General features: G+C 44.4%; 1 protein-coding gene across 5 annotated transcripts in view; it reads left to right on the top strand.

Annotated features, from left to right (window-relative positions):
* Nucleotides 1-18,608, top strand: part of GNE (glucosamine (UDP-N-acetyl)-2-epimerase/N-acetylmannosamine kinase) — a 122,485-nt gene that overhangs the window by 54,108 nt on the left and 49,769 nt on the right. For 4 of the 5 annotated variants that reach the window (XM_039910807.1, XM_039910806.1, XM_029055890.2 and 1 more), the window contains exons 5-8: nt 7,288-7,490; nt 13,057-13,508; nt 17,106-17,258; nt 17,593-17,805. In XM_039910807.1, coding sequence (XP_039766741.1) covers nt 7,288-7,490; nt 13,057-13,508; nt 17,106-17,258; nt 17,593-17,805 — 1,021 coding nt within the window. Of the gene's footprint in view, nt 1-2,193; nt 2,268-7,287; nt 7,491-13,056; nt 13,509-17,105; nt 17,259-17,592; nt 17,806-18,608 lie in introns of those variants that run through there. The other variant, XM_029055893.2, reaches the window with a different exon arrangement.

Genomic DNA, 18,608 nt, shown 5'->3' with positions numbered 1-18,608 from the left:
GGAAATTTTAAATAGAACATAAACCTTAAAAAATGCCCTCTGAACCTGTGAAAGCCACTATATTTAGGCATCTAGCTCAGTGCTTACTCAATACTGACCTCCATTCTCCATATACACCTTCCTACTTAGACTATGAGCCCTATGTGAAACAGGGAACATGCCTACCAACTCTGTTATATTGCACTCTCCCAAGTACTTAATATAGTGTTCTGTGCTCAAATGATTAACTTGTATCTACCCCAGCACTTAGAACAGTGCCTGTCACATAGTAAGTGCTTAACAAACATATGTAAACTAAACTCTGAAATATCAAATACATAAATCATCACTCCATTCTAGTTCATGGCCCCTTTGCCGCAATCTGGGCTGAAAGTAAGGCAGCTAGGGTTGGAACTAGGCTCTGGTATAAGGAAAAGTCCCTGACCTGCCATAGTGGTTATGAAAGTTGACCCCCCAGAGACCCTTCTGGCTTGTGGGAGAGCAGAGCCCCTAGGGCTGAGATGCCCAGCCCCCATCATTCCTTGGTCACCAGCAAGTGCAACCAGAAACTGGGCTCTGGGCAGTTAGGGGACAATCAGGAGGAGGCACCCAGTGACACCAGCATGTTACACTGCATTCCCAGCATCACATGTGATATAATGCAGTCCAGTAAGAAATCAATCATGTTTATTGAGCGCTGTACTAAGCCTTTGGGGGAACTCTAATAAAATAGAGTTTAGTAGAAATGATGCGTGCCCCCAAGGAGCAGAGGGAGAGACGGGGGGAGTTGCAGAGTCTAGGGGTGTAGACCTAAGTACTGTGGGCATGAGAGTGAAGTAGATAGACTGTAAGTGTCCAGTGGGCAGTGTCCATGCCCTGCACATAGTAAGTGCCCAATAAATACCATCGATTTGAGTAGTAAGTACTTAATGGGCCCGGAATCCAGTGCATCGGAGTTGCTTAGCTGGGGAAGGCCTCTTGGAGGAGATGTGACTTTTAATAAGGCTTTGAAGGTGGGGAGAGTGGTCTGTTGGATATGAAGGGGGAGGGAGTTCCAGGCCAGAGGGAGGGCATGGGCAAGGGGTCAGCATTGGGATAGATGGGATTGAGGTATGGTGAGTAGGTTGGCATGAGAGGAGCCAAGTGCATGGGTGGGGTTGTAGTAGGAGATCACTGAGATGAGCTAAGGGGGGAGAGCTACCAGATAATAGAGAAGTGGCAGCAGAGTATGGGTCTGGGCATTAGGAGATCTGGGTTCTAATGTTACTCTGCCATTTGCCAGCTGTGTGACTTTGGGCAGGTCATTTAATTTCTTTGGGCCTCAGTTTCCTTATCTGTAAAACATTCTCCTTCCCCCTTCTACTATGAGCCCTGCAGAGGTTAGCGACCATGTCCCATCTGCTTATATTGAATCTACCTTAGCATTTAGTATAATGCTTGGCACCTAGTAAGCACTTGTCAAACACCATTGTTGTTGCTATTATTATTAGGAAAGAAGCAGAGAGATGATCCAACAAGCAGCTTTATTCCAGCAACCCTGCCCCCCAGGGTCCAAATGAGCAGGAATGTGACCAATTTCGAGGGCAAACGATGTTCACCCCGGGCCATGCCTCCCTCTTGGCCCACATTGGGTTTACAGACCGGGAGGGTAAAGGCAGGCAGAGGAGAACCTGGGACACGAGGAGTTCAGGGAGAAGCTGCCTTTAGAAGCAGCATGGCCTAGTAGCTTGGGAGTGAGACGATGTGGGTTCCGATCCCGACCCCGCCACTTGTCTGCTGTGTGACTTTGGGTAAACCACTTCACTTCTTTGGGGCTCAGTTACATCATCTGGAAAATGGGGATAAAGACCGTGAGCCCCATGTGGGACAGGGCCTGAGCCAACCTGATCACCTTGTATCAGGTGATACAAGCGCTTCTACCCAGCGCTTAGAACAGTTCTTGACATAATAGTAAGCGCTTAAATACCATTATTATTATTATTTCGATTCGCCCAATGGGCGGCTTAGAGTGGCACGAGGCGCTCGCGGCGCTTTGGCCGTTTGGCGCGAGTCCGCCTCGAGCCCTGACGTCTGCGCTTGATGATTCGGCGCTCGGCACTGCGCCCAGTACCCTCTAGTGGAGTGCCGAATCATCCAACCGCGCGAGGGAGGCCGATCGGCGGGGCGACCGCGGAGCTTTCCGAGGCGGCTACTTTCCAGTCCCTGTAGACCGCCGAGCGTGGGGGCGGGGGGGAAAAGGGGGCGGCGGCAGAAGGAGGAGAAGAAACAGCGCGGGGGGCTGCGATCGGGTGAGAACAAAGCGCGAAAGGGCCAAGGAGAGGAAAGGCATCCCCTCCCTTCTTCCCCTCCCCTTGCCTGCATCTCTGTCAGCCCGTCCTCCGACGGTCCCCGTTTCTCCTCAGCCAGCCCTGGGCCGGCAGGGAGGGTCCACAGGAAAAGGAAGGAGCCGACGGCAACGTGGCTATTCCTGGTCGGTTTAAGTTCCCGTGGGCGGGATGGGTGGGTCGCTGTCTTGAAAGCGGACGGAGCCCCCGTGGACGTGTCACAGTCCATGGCCCTGATGAGGCCGTGCCCGCGCCGTTATAGCTCTGCGGGGCCCGCTCGGGTGGAGGACTCGAGGATTCAATATTCAGAATGAAAGAGCGCCCACTTTTAAAAAAAATGGTATTTAAGACTACTGTGGGCCAGGCACAGTACTAAGCTCCGGGCTCGTCAGCAGCTCGCCAGGTTGAACACAGTCCAGAGCCCACACGGGGCTCACGAAATTCCCCATTTTACTGGTGAGGGCACGGAGAAGCGAAGTGACTTGCCCAAAGTCACACCGCAGACAAGTGGCAGAGCCACCCCTAGGCGTTGCCACCGTTTTACAAAGATAATTTTTATTAAAAAAAGCATTCTGATCGTTTTTAGCCGAGAGAAGGGAGGTGTCAGTAGTAACCTTGACTCCGAAGTTTCCAAATGCTATTCAAACGTTGATTAAAGTTTCAGAACTCCCTGGCGAATTGGGTAAGGAACGACAGATGGGTGGTGACCTATACATGACCCAAAAATATGCGGCTAGGATCATCTTGCCATTTCATCAACAATTTTCCATTTTTCATCCAAGACCTGTCCAAAGTAACGGAAGTATAAAGGGGTAGTTCCCTAAAAGTAAAAAATGACTAAAAGAACTGAGGAGGTGAGATCATTTTACTCTAGAAGATGTTTCATAAGTGTCCTTGGGTGTAAAACGTGGGGGACATGGAGAGAAGAGCTACTTATCTAGAAGTTGCACACCTAAGCCAACTGAAAACATTAAAGGAAATACTCTCAGAAAACAGTGGTGTGATGGATTCCTATTTTTTGCCCCACTTTTTTTTCCAAAAGTGGATTTTTTTTTTGCTTAAATTTTTCTCTAGTATTTTCAAATGGCAAGATTTTCTTGTTCCTCAACATCTGCGACTCAGATGAAATTTTTAATTTTTCCTGCATTTGTTGCTTAAAATTTTTAAAGCAAAACACTGAAAATGTTTAGACAGGATCAGGGATCAGCTCTTCTGGCTGTCTACATGCTCTCTAAATCCAATTTCTGTACAACATTTCTGGCCACAGATGTTGCATAGAGAATCCCAGATTTCAGAATCTCACCTTCCTGAGTTGCCATTTCACTTGAGCAGCACCACTGTTGCTTTTTTTTTTTTCATTTTGCCACAATTTCTAGTCAGCTGCAGTTGTCTCAGGAAGTTAAATGGACTAAATGAGCATCCTTAACTAATCCATAAAGTGCTGATTTGGGCTGATTTTCTTCTGAAAGGGGAAAAGTAGAATTTTTCTAAAAATAACTCTGCAGGAATAAGGATTAGGAGCAGAGCTGGGAAATAGAACAGTGTGGGCTGGAAATCCAAGATCAGTTCTGTCCCATCAACAAGCATATGTCCTAACCAGACATGACTTCCCTGCTGAGAAGGAATGGGCATGGATGCCCTGCATTGCTCATACCCAGTTGTTCCTGTGGCCTGCTAGGACTCCTGCTCCTTTGTGGCAGTATCAAAATCCCTGCTCTTGCTGGAGACACAGCAGTCCTCCGAGACTCAGAAAGGGAATGAGGGGACTTGGGAGGCATGAAGCCTCCCTGGCCTGAGACTGGCCTGCTATTCCTTGGCACAAGGGTCATTCTCAGCTCCTTCTGGGCTGTACCCGGAGGAACCTCCAGGGAATATTAATCCATCTTGATTTTAAAGACTAGCTTCATAGCCTCCCCACCTTCCCTGACTACTCTTCCAGTAGTAGTGAAGGAGGAAAGGCATGATGGGAGGGGTAGCTAGAAGGAGCTGGCACAGGACTGTTTGGAAGAGGAGAGGTGGGGGGGAAGGCAGAGAGGTCGTCATTCTAATGAAACAGGACATTTCATCAGAAATAGGTCGTTGGGTAATTTCCTGGCAAACAAAACATTTTAGAACTGCCAAATTCAACAGTTACTAAGGTGCTTGGTAAATATGACTAACCATGCAATATTTGTTCTGTGTCATACCTTGAAGACAACAATCCACGTAGCCAAACTATTTTGACCAGTGGAAAAGCAATACGTACTAACAGTTAATAGTCTGCATTCAGTTCAGGAAATTTAAACATGCCATTTAATAACTTGAGTAGTTATGCCTTCTGAATACAATAATCGATCATCAATATTTAGTGATTTTACTGTGCTCAGAGCACTGTACTAAGCGCTTGAGAGAGTCTAGAGTAGGGAGGCAGATATTAAAATAGATTAAGGGAAATGACAGAGTCTAAGGATATGTACATAAGTACTCTGGGGCTGGGGTGAACATCAAAGCGCTTAAGGGGTATGGACCCAAATGCATAGGTGAGGCAGAAGGGAGGGTAAATAGAGGAAGTGAGGGCTTAGTTTGGGAAGGGAGGAGACGTGATTTTAGGAGGGCTTTGAAGATGGGGGGAGTGGCCGTCTGTCGGATATGAAGGGAGAAGGGGGTTCCAGGCCCGAGGGGCAAGGGGTCGTCAACAAGAGAGATGAAATTGTTGTCAGAGGAGTGAAGTGTGCGGGCTGGGTTGTCATAGGAGATCGGAGAGGTGAGGTAGTGGAAGAGCTGATTGAGTGCATTAGAGCCGATGGGTAAGGAGTTTTTGTTTGATGTGGAGCTGGATGGGCAGTCATTGGAGGATTTTGAGGAGTGGGGAGATATGGACTGAATGGTACTTCAGAAAAATGATCTGTGCAGCAGTCATCAGTGGTATTTGAGTGCTTACAATGTGCAGAGCACTGTACTAAATGCTTGGGAGAGTACAAAACAGAGTTGGTAGATGTGTTCCCTGCCCAGAGGGGGAGAGAGACATTAATATAAATAATATATAATAGGTATGTACATATAGACTGCAAAGGGGAGAGACAGGAGGCAGAGAGGTCAGCCAGTAGGTGGTTGCAGTAGTCAAGGTGGGATAGGATAAATGCTTGGATCAGAGCCATTCTAAAGGTGGAGTCTCTTGAGGCAGTTGTCCCAGACCCCAGACCACCAGGTGAATGGGACTCCAAGAGACACTGTGCTCTCCACGTAGAGGGAAGGCAAGTCCTGCCTAGACTGTGAATCACCTGAGGGACAGAGTTGGTGTCTGACCTGATTAATTTATATCTACCCTGAGCTTAGAACAGTGCTTGGCACATAATGGTATTTATTGAGCGCCTCCAAGTACCAGGCAGTGCCAGGCACTGTACTACTAAACTCTGGGGTAGATGTGAGCTAATCAGGTTGGCCACAGTCCATGTCCCACATGGGGCTCACAGTATTAATCCCCATTTTACACCTGGGGCAACTGAAGCACAGAAAAGTGAAGTAACTTTCCCAAGGTTACACAGCAGACAAGTGGCGGAGCCCGGATTAGAACCCAGGTCCTTCTGACTCCCAGGTCTGTGCGCTATCCACAAGGCCACACTGCTTCTCTGGTTGTCCAGGCCATGCAGGAGCAAGGGGTGCTGATGACTCAGGCATTTGACTGCTCCCTTCTGCCACTGTCAGGAATCCCACCCATCTGGAACGGTGAGGCTCTCTAGGGTTTAGCTCAAGGCATTCCAGATTCAGTCCTGGGTCTGGGGAGTGGAGGGGAGTGTGGGTGGTGGGGAGGACTTCCAGCAACACCTCCCCTCCCTCACCCCAGGCTGACTGGGCTTCATATTGGGTGACCCAGGCCCCAAGTTCCCTAGCTACACACCTCCTTAACTAAGCCTCTGACAAATATATCAGAAGAATTCCCATTTTTTTAATATATATATTTTAAACTGTCATTGTTATGTCAACTTGGAGCATATTCTCCCTCCTCTAATCTGAGATTTATTTTCATTTCCTACATCTTCCTTTTTTAAAATTAGAAACTTAAAATACCAGACTAGGCTTGGTAAAGTGGAAAGCTGCTAAATTGGCTTAAAAAGGAGGTGGAATTTTTACCTTTTTTCAAGGTTAATGCATGTGACTTATTTGATATCTGAAATGTATAAGAATAAATATCAATTTAGCTTTTTGGAGCTGAGTCATGGAATATGGTGGGAGAAGGAGAGGAAGCAATAGAGAAAGGAGGTGGAGGAGAACTGAAGGGAGGTTAGGACCAAATGACAGGGAAGACCAGGAAGTTGGAGGATGAGGGATGAAATTCATTCAGTCGTATTTCACTGAGTGCTTACTGTGTGCAGAGCATTGTACTAAGCACTTGGAAAGTACAATTCGGCAACATATAGAGACAATCCCTACCCAACAATGGGCTTACAAGGTAGAAGAAATGCTAGTGTCAGGTAGGTTGAGGTCCCTTTTTGGGTCCAAATGGGCATGTGTACTTCCACAGTGTCTATTAAGTGTCACTACTCCCTAGCAATTGCTGCTAGCTGCCAGGGAGCCACAGGTGGTCACTCAAATGCAGGGGTTGCTGAAAGGGTTTCTTGTCATGGCCATCGGTACTCCTCTCCATTCTGCATGCTTACAAACCACCACAATGGTGTCTCTTCTCCCCTTAACACCGCCCCCCCCCCATATTTTTCCTTTCTTTTTTCCTTTTTCCTTTTTAAGCTTTCCGCCCTGGTTATTCTGTAGTCAGCTCCATTATGTGATGCATTCTGTTAATTTAAGTCATAAAATCACGAAAGATGACCTGTGAAACCACAAAACAATCCTATGTATTAAATGTTTTCCCTGAATTTTCAAGGCTTGTCAATAAGCACTTCGTTTGTAATTGACTAATGCAGAGGATAAAATTGGCAATAAAATCCTTGTGCTTCTGAAATTTGTGGTTCAAAGTATGAATCTTAATATATGGGCTCTCTGATTTCAGGAACTCTATTTCAAGACGCTGTCAAAACAAAAAAAAGTGATGGAGAAGAATGGAAACAACCGAAAGCTTCGTGTTTGTGTTGCTACTTGTAACCGAGCTGATTACTCAAAACTTGCACCTATCATGTTTGGCATTAAAGCAGAACCACAATTCTTTGAACTTGATGTCGTGGTACTTGGCTCTCACCTAATTGATGACTATGGGTAAGTTGGACACTTGAGATTTTTAAGTATTGTTTCTTTGAAATGAGACAAAATCACTTTCATGGTAATGCTAAGAAGGTTAATTTAATCATGGAACAGATTTTTCACATGGTGTTATTACAAAGTGTCCAGGACTTTTAGTCATAAAATATTTTACAAGCTTTATTAAAAGGATGAAACCAAGTTTTGTAGTGTTACCAAAATTATTTTGAGTATTATACAGAAGACTTGAAATTGGCCCTGCGCACACTCACAATTCATCAGGCAGTGTAGATCATAGTCTGGGAAAACTTTTAAGGAATTAGGACACTAATATGGTGTAAAGGCCAGGAATAAAGCTGAAAGGACTCTTAGAGGAGGTCACGTGGCCCAGCTGCCTGCTCCAGACTGATTACACCATCCAAAACAGATGGCTGTCTAATCATTTTAAGATCTCCTGGGATGGAAACTCCACAATCACCTTTGGTAGCCTGCCTCAGTATTTTTTCACCCTAACAAGAAATTCTTCCCTGTGTGTAACTGAAATCTCTCCTGCTTAAATTTAAGCCTATTTGCTCTGGTTGGGTCTTCTGGAGAGAACAATCAATCAATAGTATTTATAGAGCGCTTACTGTTTGCACAGCCCTGTTCTGAGTGCTTGAAGGGAGTACAATATAGCAGAGTTGGTAGACATGTTCCCTGCCCACAACAAGCTTATAGTCTAGAGGGGTAATCAGTTTCTTCCCCTATGAAAATCCTTCATAGAATTGACAGTTTTTGTGACTCCTTCCCTCCCCCTTTTCTCTTATCAAGTCTAAACAACACTTAACACCTATAAACTTTTCTCATTGAACCTATTTTCCATTCCTCATTTCTTAAATATACTTTTTAAAGTACAGTAACCAAATTTGTAAATATTAATATAATTGTTTGACTCACGCAAAATGTAAGAGGTTTACTCCCCAACCAATGCATGGCATAGTATTGTGTTGGCTCTTTTAAATGATGTTCCAAGCAGTTGAATGATCAGGACCAATCCTTGTGAGACATCACCAAGTACATTCCGTTAGGCTGACACCAAGCCTGATGTTCCCCCATCCAGTAGTAATATGGTCAAAGACCATATTTTTCCTGCTTCTGAGGAAAATAGTATGCAAGATGGAATCCATAGTCTTGTGAAGTTTAGAGTGCGTTAAATGACTTTTTTTCCATTTACGTGATTGGTCACTATTAGAGAGAGAAATTGGGCAGGCATGCTCTTTACAAAACCATATTGGTTGCTTCCCAATATATTCATCTCTCCTGGCCATTTGCGAATTCCCTTTCCTTTTTCCAACATTGGCCTTTTTTCTAATTCTCAGGAGTTCCTCCTTGAATTCTTTAAAAAAAAAAAATGGTAGTGGCTTTGCAATAACATCTGCCCCCAGCTTCTTAGAATGCTCTTATCAGATCTTATTTGTCTTCCTCTATTCTCTCTTTTTTTTTTTTAATTTTCCTTCGGGAGTGAGACTTGTTCTGGTAAACTGTTCACATTTGAAATGGATGAGGCTTTTTTCCCCCTCCTTTATGAAGAAAAATAAAATAAAAATGAGTCATATGATCAGCTTTCCCTTCCTTTCCAGGAGAAGGCAACATTTCTCTGGTTCTCCCTCTTTCTTTAATGTACTTTAATTTTAAAAAATGTGTCATGTTAGCTCCTCTTTTCTAGATTTAACCTTTCTAGCCTTGTCCCTAAATAACTGTGCAGTTTCTCTTTACTTCTCTTTAGTGTTCTAACCATATTACTTTTTTATTTTAACTTTATCATGTGTCCTTCAGATTTTTCTAAGCTTCTGCCAAATTGGCATCTTTTTTTCTTGTCTTTATGTACTGGTATGGTTTGTTTCTGTGCCTTTAGAATCACTTTTCTGAAGAACAGCCAACTTCCGAGGACTTCTTTGCCTGTTAGCTTCCCCCCTTTCCCCACCCCCCAATCCAGGTCCTTCTTGCCAGTGCCTCTAAACCTGTTAAAATTTCATTTTCTTTATTTGACTAACTTCAGTCCTCTCTTCCTTTAGAATTTTGACTGTAATCCTCTGATAATCACTTCTGCCATGGTTGCCGTCCACCTTTTTGATCCTCAATCCTGATCTCCTCCAATCCAACCTGCACATTTCACTGCTCTAACACAAACCTACTTTCTGTACCTCAGTCTCCTCTATCTCACTGCCAACCCCTTGCCCACATCCTCCCTCTAACCTGGAGGTCACACCCTCTCCTTATCTGACTGACCACCACTCTCCTCACTTTCAAAACCCTTCTAGGGTCACATCTCCTCACAGGGATCTTCCTTGACTAGGCCCTCATTCCCCTGCCCACCTTCTCTCGAATCTTTACCTATGAAGCACTTGATATTCACCCCACCCTCAGCCCCACAGCACTTATGTACCTATCCTTACATTCTGCCCTTTTCCTTATCTGTAATTTATATTAGAGTCTGCCTCCCCCTCTAGACTGTAAGTTCCTTGTGGTCAGGGATTATGTCTACCAACTCTGTTGTATTTTCCCAAGCCCTTAGTACAGTACTCTGCACACAATAAGTGCTTAATTAATACCACTGATTGATAGTAAGAGTCAAGTCAGGGAAGACAATTACCCTAGAGTAGATTCCCCTACTTTCTGACCTGGAAAAGTTATCCTGTATTTGACAAACCTTTGGTCCATTTAATTGTTTTTTCTTGTACGTACGTGGCTATTCATGTCTTCCTCCACCAGACCCTAACCACAAACTGCTTTGGTAATTTACTGATTTGGTGATTTACTGAGCATGTCCTTTGTACCAGGTTCTGTAGTAAGCACTTGGTAGAGTACAAAAGAGTTAGTAGACCTTATCGCTGCCCTCAAGGAAGCTTACAGACCAGTGGGGTAGACAAACCCTAAACTAAATCGCTGGTAAGGGTAAGCAACAGAGTGTAAAGATATTGGGGAAATGAGAATGAATCAGGGAAGGCCTTTTGGAGGAGCTGCTTTGAAGATGGGGTGAGTATGGTCTTCTGAACATAAAGAGGAAGGAAGCTACAGGCAGGAGGGAGGATGTACCACTGATTGGAGGAAAGAAGGTCCCCTCCACCTGCTCCTCCAGCTTGGAGATCTCTAATTCCCACTATGCCCCCCTTCTTCATTTCACCCCTACCAACTGACTATTTTCTGTTTCCTGGGTTTCTTTTGTAGAGTGCTATTTAACCTTGAAGACCAGGGCATCCAGGTTAAATTTGATCTCAGAGCTAGTGGGGAATCAGAATCTTGATTTAGGAAAGGGATTGTCAGTGCTTTAATAAAGAGCAAGGACAGCTGATACAGGAAGGCTGCAGGTAAAACAAAAACAGTGAAGCAGCAATCCGTTTGAAGTTGCAGGAGGAAGGCTTCTTCCAAGTCCTGAGGCAAAATCAAATGTAGGGCTTTTCATGTACTAATTTTCATACATAGGTGAAAATGCTTAGAGCTGTAAGTTTGTCCTGGATCCCTTTTGGCCAAAGCCAGCTTCAGAGGGTAAGCAAAGTAAACCTTCTCCTCAGGTTGCCTTGTGGTGGGGAAGCACAGCAGACCCCTCCGCAAAGATGGCAGCTTCCTGGCCCTTCTCCAATGGTGGTTCTGTCTCTCTTTGCAACAGGACACAGTGAGATTAGGGGTACCAGCTTTTTTGTGGGGGTGGAGTTTGAGGAGACGGGGAGGGAGAAGTGGAGTGGATAGGAGGGAAGGAGAGAGAGAGGGAAGAAAAGGCAAAAGGAAAAGAAAAGAGGAGAGCACCTTCTTCTCCACCGCCTCACCTCTGGTCTACACTGGGGCTGGATGTGAGCAGCCCTCCGCCACCACCCTCTTGCCTCACCTTCCCACCCAGTCACATCCCCTTCAGGGACCACATAAATTACATCACCGTGACAGCCACAGCCCCAGACCTCCATCCCTGACTCATTCCCAGCTGGAGACCTGAGCCCCAGTTGGCAGGGAGCAAGAGGTGGAGCCACCATCTTGGCCTGTAATCTGATTCTTTGCAAAATTCAGCCAATTGGTACTATTTATTGAGTGCTTACTCTGTGCAGAGCACTGTACCGAGTACTAGGGAGCATACACTAAAGTAAAAATGATCCCTGCCCTCAAAGAGCTTACACATTTGAAGACGAAGCAGGCCTGTTGTTTCCCTTCCAGCCTGAAAAATTGAACTGATAGCATTGCCCTAACGGTAAGAATCCATGGGAACCATTGCGCTGTGGGACAGTGAGAGATGATGGGGTCATATGGAACGTAGGAGGCAGCTATTTTGGCCCTGTGTCAGGATAGCCAACTGCCTGCAAAAAGCCCTGCCTTTGACCACCAGATAACCTTTTTTGCAAGACCTTAGGACCGGAATCTATAATAAGGTTTCTTGATAAGGGAAGGCGGCAAATAAACATAGTGCGAAAGCATATAGATAAGTGAGGGAAATGGAAGAGTTTTCTTTTTTCACCCAGTTGTCTTAAATTTCAGTGCTAGCCATAATGTGTTCTTTGATATATTGTGAATGGCTATATCCTGGGGTACATTTTCTTGAAGACTTGTCTGTTGTAATTTTGGGTCTGCCCTCAAAACCTCTGGAAAAATAGCTTGAAATTCCTTAATGTGCTATAAATGATTATTTTAATCTTTACTATTGTTTATCTTTTTAGTATATCTTTTATATTATTATTAATGTATATCTTTGGGAAAGGAATTCAAAGCATAAGCCAACATTGACTGAGGAGATTACAATTCTTTGGAGGAGGCTGCAAAAGTAGAAATTTGACCTGCTGAGTGTGATAGTGGTTTTTCAACCTTAGAGAAGAATGTGTCCAAATTAGGGTGCCCCATAACTGTCTGCTTTTCTTCATAGAGTCTTATGTAGCAGACTAATGCCTTCTGAATGTCTTTGCACACCTTAGAACTCCATTAGGGTCATCTTCAGTCATTTTCAAGAGACTGTTTGCTTTCTTAAAAATGGGTGCAAAGCTTCTTAATCCCCAAATTTTAGGTGGTAATGAAGAGACCCTTTTTATCTGTTCTGGCATCTTATAAAGATGCATTAGATTGTCAAGGTGTCAAACCAGAAATGCCTGTATCTCCGGGTCGTGTCTATCACAGGGTGGCTGTAACCTGGGGTAAAGTATCAAACTATAATGGCTGTATCTTCCAGCTGTATGTATTATGGGGTGGCTGTAATCTGGGGTATGCTTGTATTGACATTAGTTCTGCTAGAATGCGTGTGTTCATTTTGGATAGAATGTTATTGAGAAATTTGGCAACATTCGTCTAACAACACAGGCGGGACCGGATACAGTGTGACACGGAGTAGAAAGAAACGGTTGTACGTTAGTGCGCGGTGTCGGATCCAGGGTAAGCACTGCAACACAAGTCTTCCTTAATGAGGTTTTCTTTCGGATCACAGCCTCCGCATTAGCGGAGAACTGACTGTAAAGGAAATTGACGTGTCTAAAGAGATAAAAGCTAAAATTGTAGAAAACGCAAGTGTGGTTATTGTAAATGTGGGTTTCCCTGCTTTATATTCTAATAGCCCCTTATTTCTCTCTGACTTCAGAAACACCTACCGCATGATTGAACAAGATGACTTTGACATAAATACAAGACTGCACACCATAGTTAGGGGTGAAGATGAGGCTGCCATGGTGGAGTCGGTAGGCCTCGCATTAGTAAAGCTGCCAGATGTCCTCAATCGTCTAAAACCCGACATAATGATTGTACATGGAGATAGGTTTGATGCACTGGCCCTGGCCACATCTGCTGCCTTGATGAATATTCGAATTCTTCATATTGAAGGTGGAGAAGTAAGCGGGACCATAGATGACTCTATCAGACATGCTATAACCAAGCTGGCGCATTATCACGTGTGTTGCACTCGAAGTGCAGAGCAGCACCTGATCTCTATGTGTGAGGACCATGATCGCATCCTGCTAGCAGGCTGTCCCTCCTATGATAAACTTCTCTCAGCTAAAAATAAGGACTACATGGGCATTATTCATATGTGGTTGGGTATGTATCATTTTACATCTGCATGGGATACGTTTCTGTAAGAGAATTAACGGGTGAAAGTGAAAGGAATCGGTTATGGGAGACACGAAGACAGATTCTTCCAGAAACCACTTCTTCCTTTATTCCCAATGAGAAGCAAATATACGTGTGGAGATAGAATGCCAAAGCCACTATGCTATTATCAGTTAAATGCTACTGAAGAGCCAGCTGTCTTCTTACTGTAGAGTAAGAGAAACCCTATTTTCATTAGTGATGAAATATCTTTCTAATTGAGTAAAGGTTAAAATGTCCAGCAGAAGAAAATCTAATTTGTCAAAAACAATCGAGTTGAATTTCAAAATTTTTGTAGAATTTCATGTTGGTTACTCTCCCTAGCATATTTCACATTTTGAAACAAATCTTAATGATATCAGGTCTCATGGCTTTGATATCAAATCTGACAGAAGAGTGGTTTGAGAAGCTTTTTGTATTTTGGCATAAAAATTAGTGGGTACGTTGTGTTTTTGGGGCCTGATCCGAATAGATCTAATCTCTATTCTCTGTCCTTTATTCTAAGTAAAAGCCTGAACATTGCCTTGGGCAATAAAAAAAAAAAAAAAGCGGGTTTCGGAGAAGGAAGTATCAAGAGACTGACCTGGGTATAATCGGGAAGTCTAGGACCAAAGTTCATTCATTCAGTCATATTTATTGTGGCTTACTGTGTGCAGAGCACTGTACTAAGTGCTTGGGAGAGTACAATATGACAGTAAACAGATACATTCCCTGCCCAGCCTCTCCCTTTGTTTGGAGAAGAGTCCAGCCAAAAATAAATAGATACCACATTTATGGAGCTCTGTTGTATGCTGTCCAGTCGTCTCCAACCCATAGCAACTCCATGAACACATCTCTCCCCAAACGCCCCACTCTCCATTTGCAATCGCTCTGGTAGTGTATCCGAAGAGTATTCTTGGTAAAAATATGGTAGGGGTTTTCCATTGCCTTCTTCTGCACAGTAAACTTGAGTCTCCTCCCTTAATTCTCTCCCGTGCTGCTGCTGCTGCCGCCCAGTGCAGGTGAGCTTTGACTGTAGCAGACGGCCTTCCCCTAACTAGCCGCTGCCCAGGCTAGGAATGGAATGGGTAGGCCTCTGCTTGACTCTCCCTCCTGTAGGTGAGACTGGTAGAGTACTGGGAACTCTCCAGGTGTGATCCTGAGAAGGGATAGAACTCTATAGAGGGCCCTGTGAGATGATATTGCTGTTAATGAGTAACAGAAATTGATGGAAATTTGTATAGGAATTGTCCAGTATTGTTGACACAGTTGCTTTTTCCATTGGAAAAGTAAATATCTTAAATCATTAGTGAATCTAAGTGTCATAAAGAGGCAGTGTGGCCTACTGGAAAAAGCGCAGGCCTGAGAATCGGGACCTGGCTTCTAATCCCAGCTCTCCCACTTACCTGCTGTGTGACCTTGGGCAAGTCATTTAACTTTTCTTTGCCTCAGTTTCCTCATCTGTAAAACGGGGATTAAAGACCCGTCCCTTGCCCTCTTAGACTGTGTGCCCCTTGTGGGACAGGGGACTGTGTCTGACCGGATTATCTTGTATCTACCCAGTGCTTAGCATATAGTAAGCACTTTACAAATACCACAGTAGTTATCGTTATTATTGGTATTACTCCCCTGTGACTATTGTTGTCACCACTTGCATTACCTTTCCCAACGGAGTTTTTCCGATAAGGTAGTTTAATCAAAAATTTTAAGAATATTTTAAAAGTAAATTTACCTTTTTATGGTATTTGTTAAGCACTTAATATGTGTCAAGCCCTGTTCTAAGCTCTGGGGTAGATACAAGATAATCAGGCTGGATACAGTCCCTGTCCTACATGGGGCTCACAGTCTGAATTGGAAGGAGGAGGATTTAATCTCCATTTTACAGATGAGATAACTGAGATACAGAGAAGTTGTGATTTGCCCAAGGTCACACAACAGACAAGCGGCAGAGCCAGGATTAGACTGTGAGCCCCTCTAGGCTGTGAGCTCGTCCCTTTAGACTGACCTCATTGTGGGCAGGGATTGTCTCTATTGCTGTATCGCACTTTCCCAAGCGCCTAGTACAGTGCTCTGCACACAATAAGCACTCCATAAATATGATTGAACAAACCTCAGTCCACTCACTAGTTAATTCAGTAAATTTCAATTGGAATGCTGCTCATCATAGAGAAACTTGGGCAAGAGTCTGTTCCCTAGATGTTGGAAGACCCTGACCTTCAGAGCTTAGTGCTTCCGAGGCCCAGGCACCTTCCGGCACCCGCTTGTTTGTGGCACCGCTGTGGGTGGCCAGGACGCAATCAGGAGCAGCGGGAGAATAGCAGGCTTACCTGCTGCTCTCTGAACTACTGATCTGGACTCCCCAGGGCTCCATCAACATGGAAGTAAATTGGAAATGGCCTCCAAGACCGTCAGGGGCTGCACCCGCTTCTCTTGTCGCCTCTAGCCGTGCCCTCAGGCATGCAGAGGTGGCAGTGATGGGGAAGAGGACCAGAGGGTCGTTGGATCTGGGCTGCAACTCCCTGAAGCTACTCTGTTTTTCCTTTTCCAGTCTCATTCTGGGTTGGTGGTAGAGTTTAAAACCTGGGGGAGAGCCCTTCTGTCTATAACACGCTTCCCAGCAGTTCTTCCTCTAACCCTGCCACACAGTTGGGGTGTGGGGAAGTCGGGGGGTTGTAGGCAGGGATCAGGGCTGTGAGGTGCCCAGGTAGCTCCCTGAGTTGGTTGATATTTTTTGACATTAAGAGGGCGCTACAATGCAGGGAGGGGGTATTGCCCTACAAGTGGAAGCTTATCATGTTTACGTGGCTGTCCATCGGATACGGGCCCTGTTCCACGTAGGGCTCACAGTTTAAGTAGGAGGGAGACGTATTGAGGTCCCATTTTTGCAGTTGGGGAAACAGGCACAGAAGCAGCGTGGCCTAGTAGAAAGAGCACGGGCCTGGGAGTCGGAGGACTTGGGTTCTAATTCCGGCTCTGCCAAATGCTTGCTGTGTGACTTTGGACAAGTCCCTTAACTTCTCTGTGCCTCAGTTCTCCTGTTTTCTCTCCTACTTGGACTGTAAACGCTGTGTGGAACGAGGGCTGTGTCCAACCTAATTAACTTATATCTACCATAGTGCTTAGGACAATTTGACACACAGTGCTTAACAACTAACATTAAAAAAAAAAAGTGACTTGGCTAAGGTCATAGAGCAGGCAAGTGATGGAGCTGGGATTAGAACCCAGGTCCTCTGACTCCCAGTCCTGTGTTTTAAGACACTAGGCTATGCTGCTTCCCAATTGTCTTGACAGGAAATCCTTTGCCAGCAATCTGTTCCTGTGTCTAGTGAGTGCAATACCAAATAAACATGTGAAAGTTTAGGGTGGGTTGTGTTTATTGTCGTCAATTCTTTTGTCATTTTTGCACCTGTTTTAGGAGTTCCCTTAGCATCACGGCAAACCCAGGTGCCAGAAACCCATTTTTGAAGAAGCATTTTTAAAGCAACAATTTAGGGATTTTTTTTCCCTCAAGTTTTGTTCTGTCCTCATAACTAATGAAACCACATGATTTGAATTGTCTTGAAACAGGTGACGATGTAAAAGCAAAAGATTATATAGTTGCACTACAGCATCCCGTGACTACTGACATTAAACATTCCATAAAAATGTTTGAATTGACATTGGATGCCCTTATCTCATTTAACAAGAGGACACTGGTTCTGTTCCCAAATATTGATGCAGGTAATTAAATTTAAAATAGAAAACCTCCCTGCCCAGTTTTCCAAACTCTGTGCTTTGTTTCCTGCTTTCCTGATTAAAGTTTTTTGTCTCTGTTCTCCTCGGTCATCTTTGGCGATAACACTTATTTATTTTCTTCTTTGTTCTGAAACTCAAACCCCTTGTTCTGTCAGGGTTTGTGGTGCATACTGTAGTTTGGAAAAGTTTTATTTTTGTTTTTGTGGTGCTCTTTTAACATTTTCTCCCTCTCTGTAGGTTTTGTATAAAAACTGCTATAAATAAAAGAAAGTGGATTCAGGCCTCAAGTCTCTATTAATATGGTGTTTGGATTTCACAGGGAGCAAGGAGATGGTTCGAGTGATGCGGAAGAAAGGCATTGAACATCATCCCAATTTTCGAGCAGTTAAACATGTTCCATTTGACCAGTTCATACAACTAGTGGCTCATGCTGGATGTATGATTGGTAATAGCAGCTGTGGTGTGCGGGAGGTGGGAGCTTTTGGTACCCCCGTAATCAACCTGGGAACACGTCAGATAGGAAGAGAAACAGGTAATCTTTACCCTTTTACTAAATTATTTTTTATGGTTATATAAATGATAGGTATCATTTTGGATGTTTATATGCAAATACACACACTTGGGTCACACATGCAGTGTTACAGCCCCTAGCAGGCAATATCTCTGTAAGAACTTGGGATTTAGGGACTTTTGGAACAGTGAAAATTGGACTTATTTATCTTGGTTAAGCAAATTAATAAGGTTTAAAATTACGATTCCTTTCCTTCAAAGGACTTGAGAAGGACTATGTGTAGTTCAAGGTTAGACGTTTGGCTCAGAGAAACTTCTAATCAAGTGATTACGAGAGGCTCCATCAGAGTTGGTGGGGGAAAGAACTTGTCCACCCCCTCCACCTGCTCTTCTGGCCATTGTGCAAAATCGTGCCATCCTGGCACATGCTTTATCTTCAAGACAGAGTTGGAAATTGAAGACATAGTCAATTTATTGAGCACTTACTCTGTATCAAGTTTCTGGGAGGGGACGATGATGGTATTTAAGTGCTTACTATGAGCCAAGCACCGTACTAAGTGCTGGGGTAGATACAAGATCACCAGGCTGGACACAGTCTCTGTCCTACGTGGCGCTCACAGCCTCACAGAACAGGTATTGCATTCCCATTTTGCAGATGAGGAAACTGAGCCCCCGAGAAGTGAGGTAACATGCCCAAGGTCACAAAGCAGAGAAGTGGCAGAGTTGGAATTAGAGCCCAGGTTCTCTGTCTCCCAGACCCGTGCTTTTTCCATGAGGTCACTACCAGTACCATTTACTCCTACTTGGAAAGCATAACCTCACAAC

The sequence above is a fragment of the Ornithorhynchus anatinus genome, chromosome X5, assembly GCF_004115215.2.
Source record: "Ornithorhynchus anatinus isolate Pmale09 chromosome X5, mOrnAna1.pri.v4, whole genome shotgun sequence".
In the NCBI taxonomy this organism is placed as follows: Eukaryota; Metazoa; Chordata; class Mammalia; order Monotremata; family Ornithorhynchidae; genus Ornithorhynchus; species Ornithorhynchus anatinus.
The sequence above is the reverse complement of the archived record's forward strand: the minus strand, read 5'-3'. Positions and strand labels throughout refer to the sequence as shown.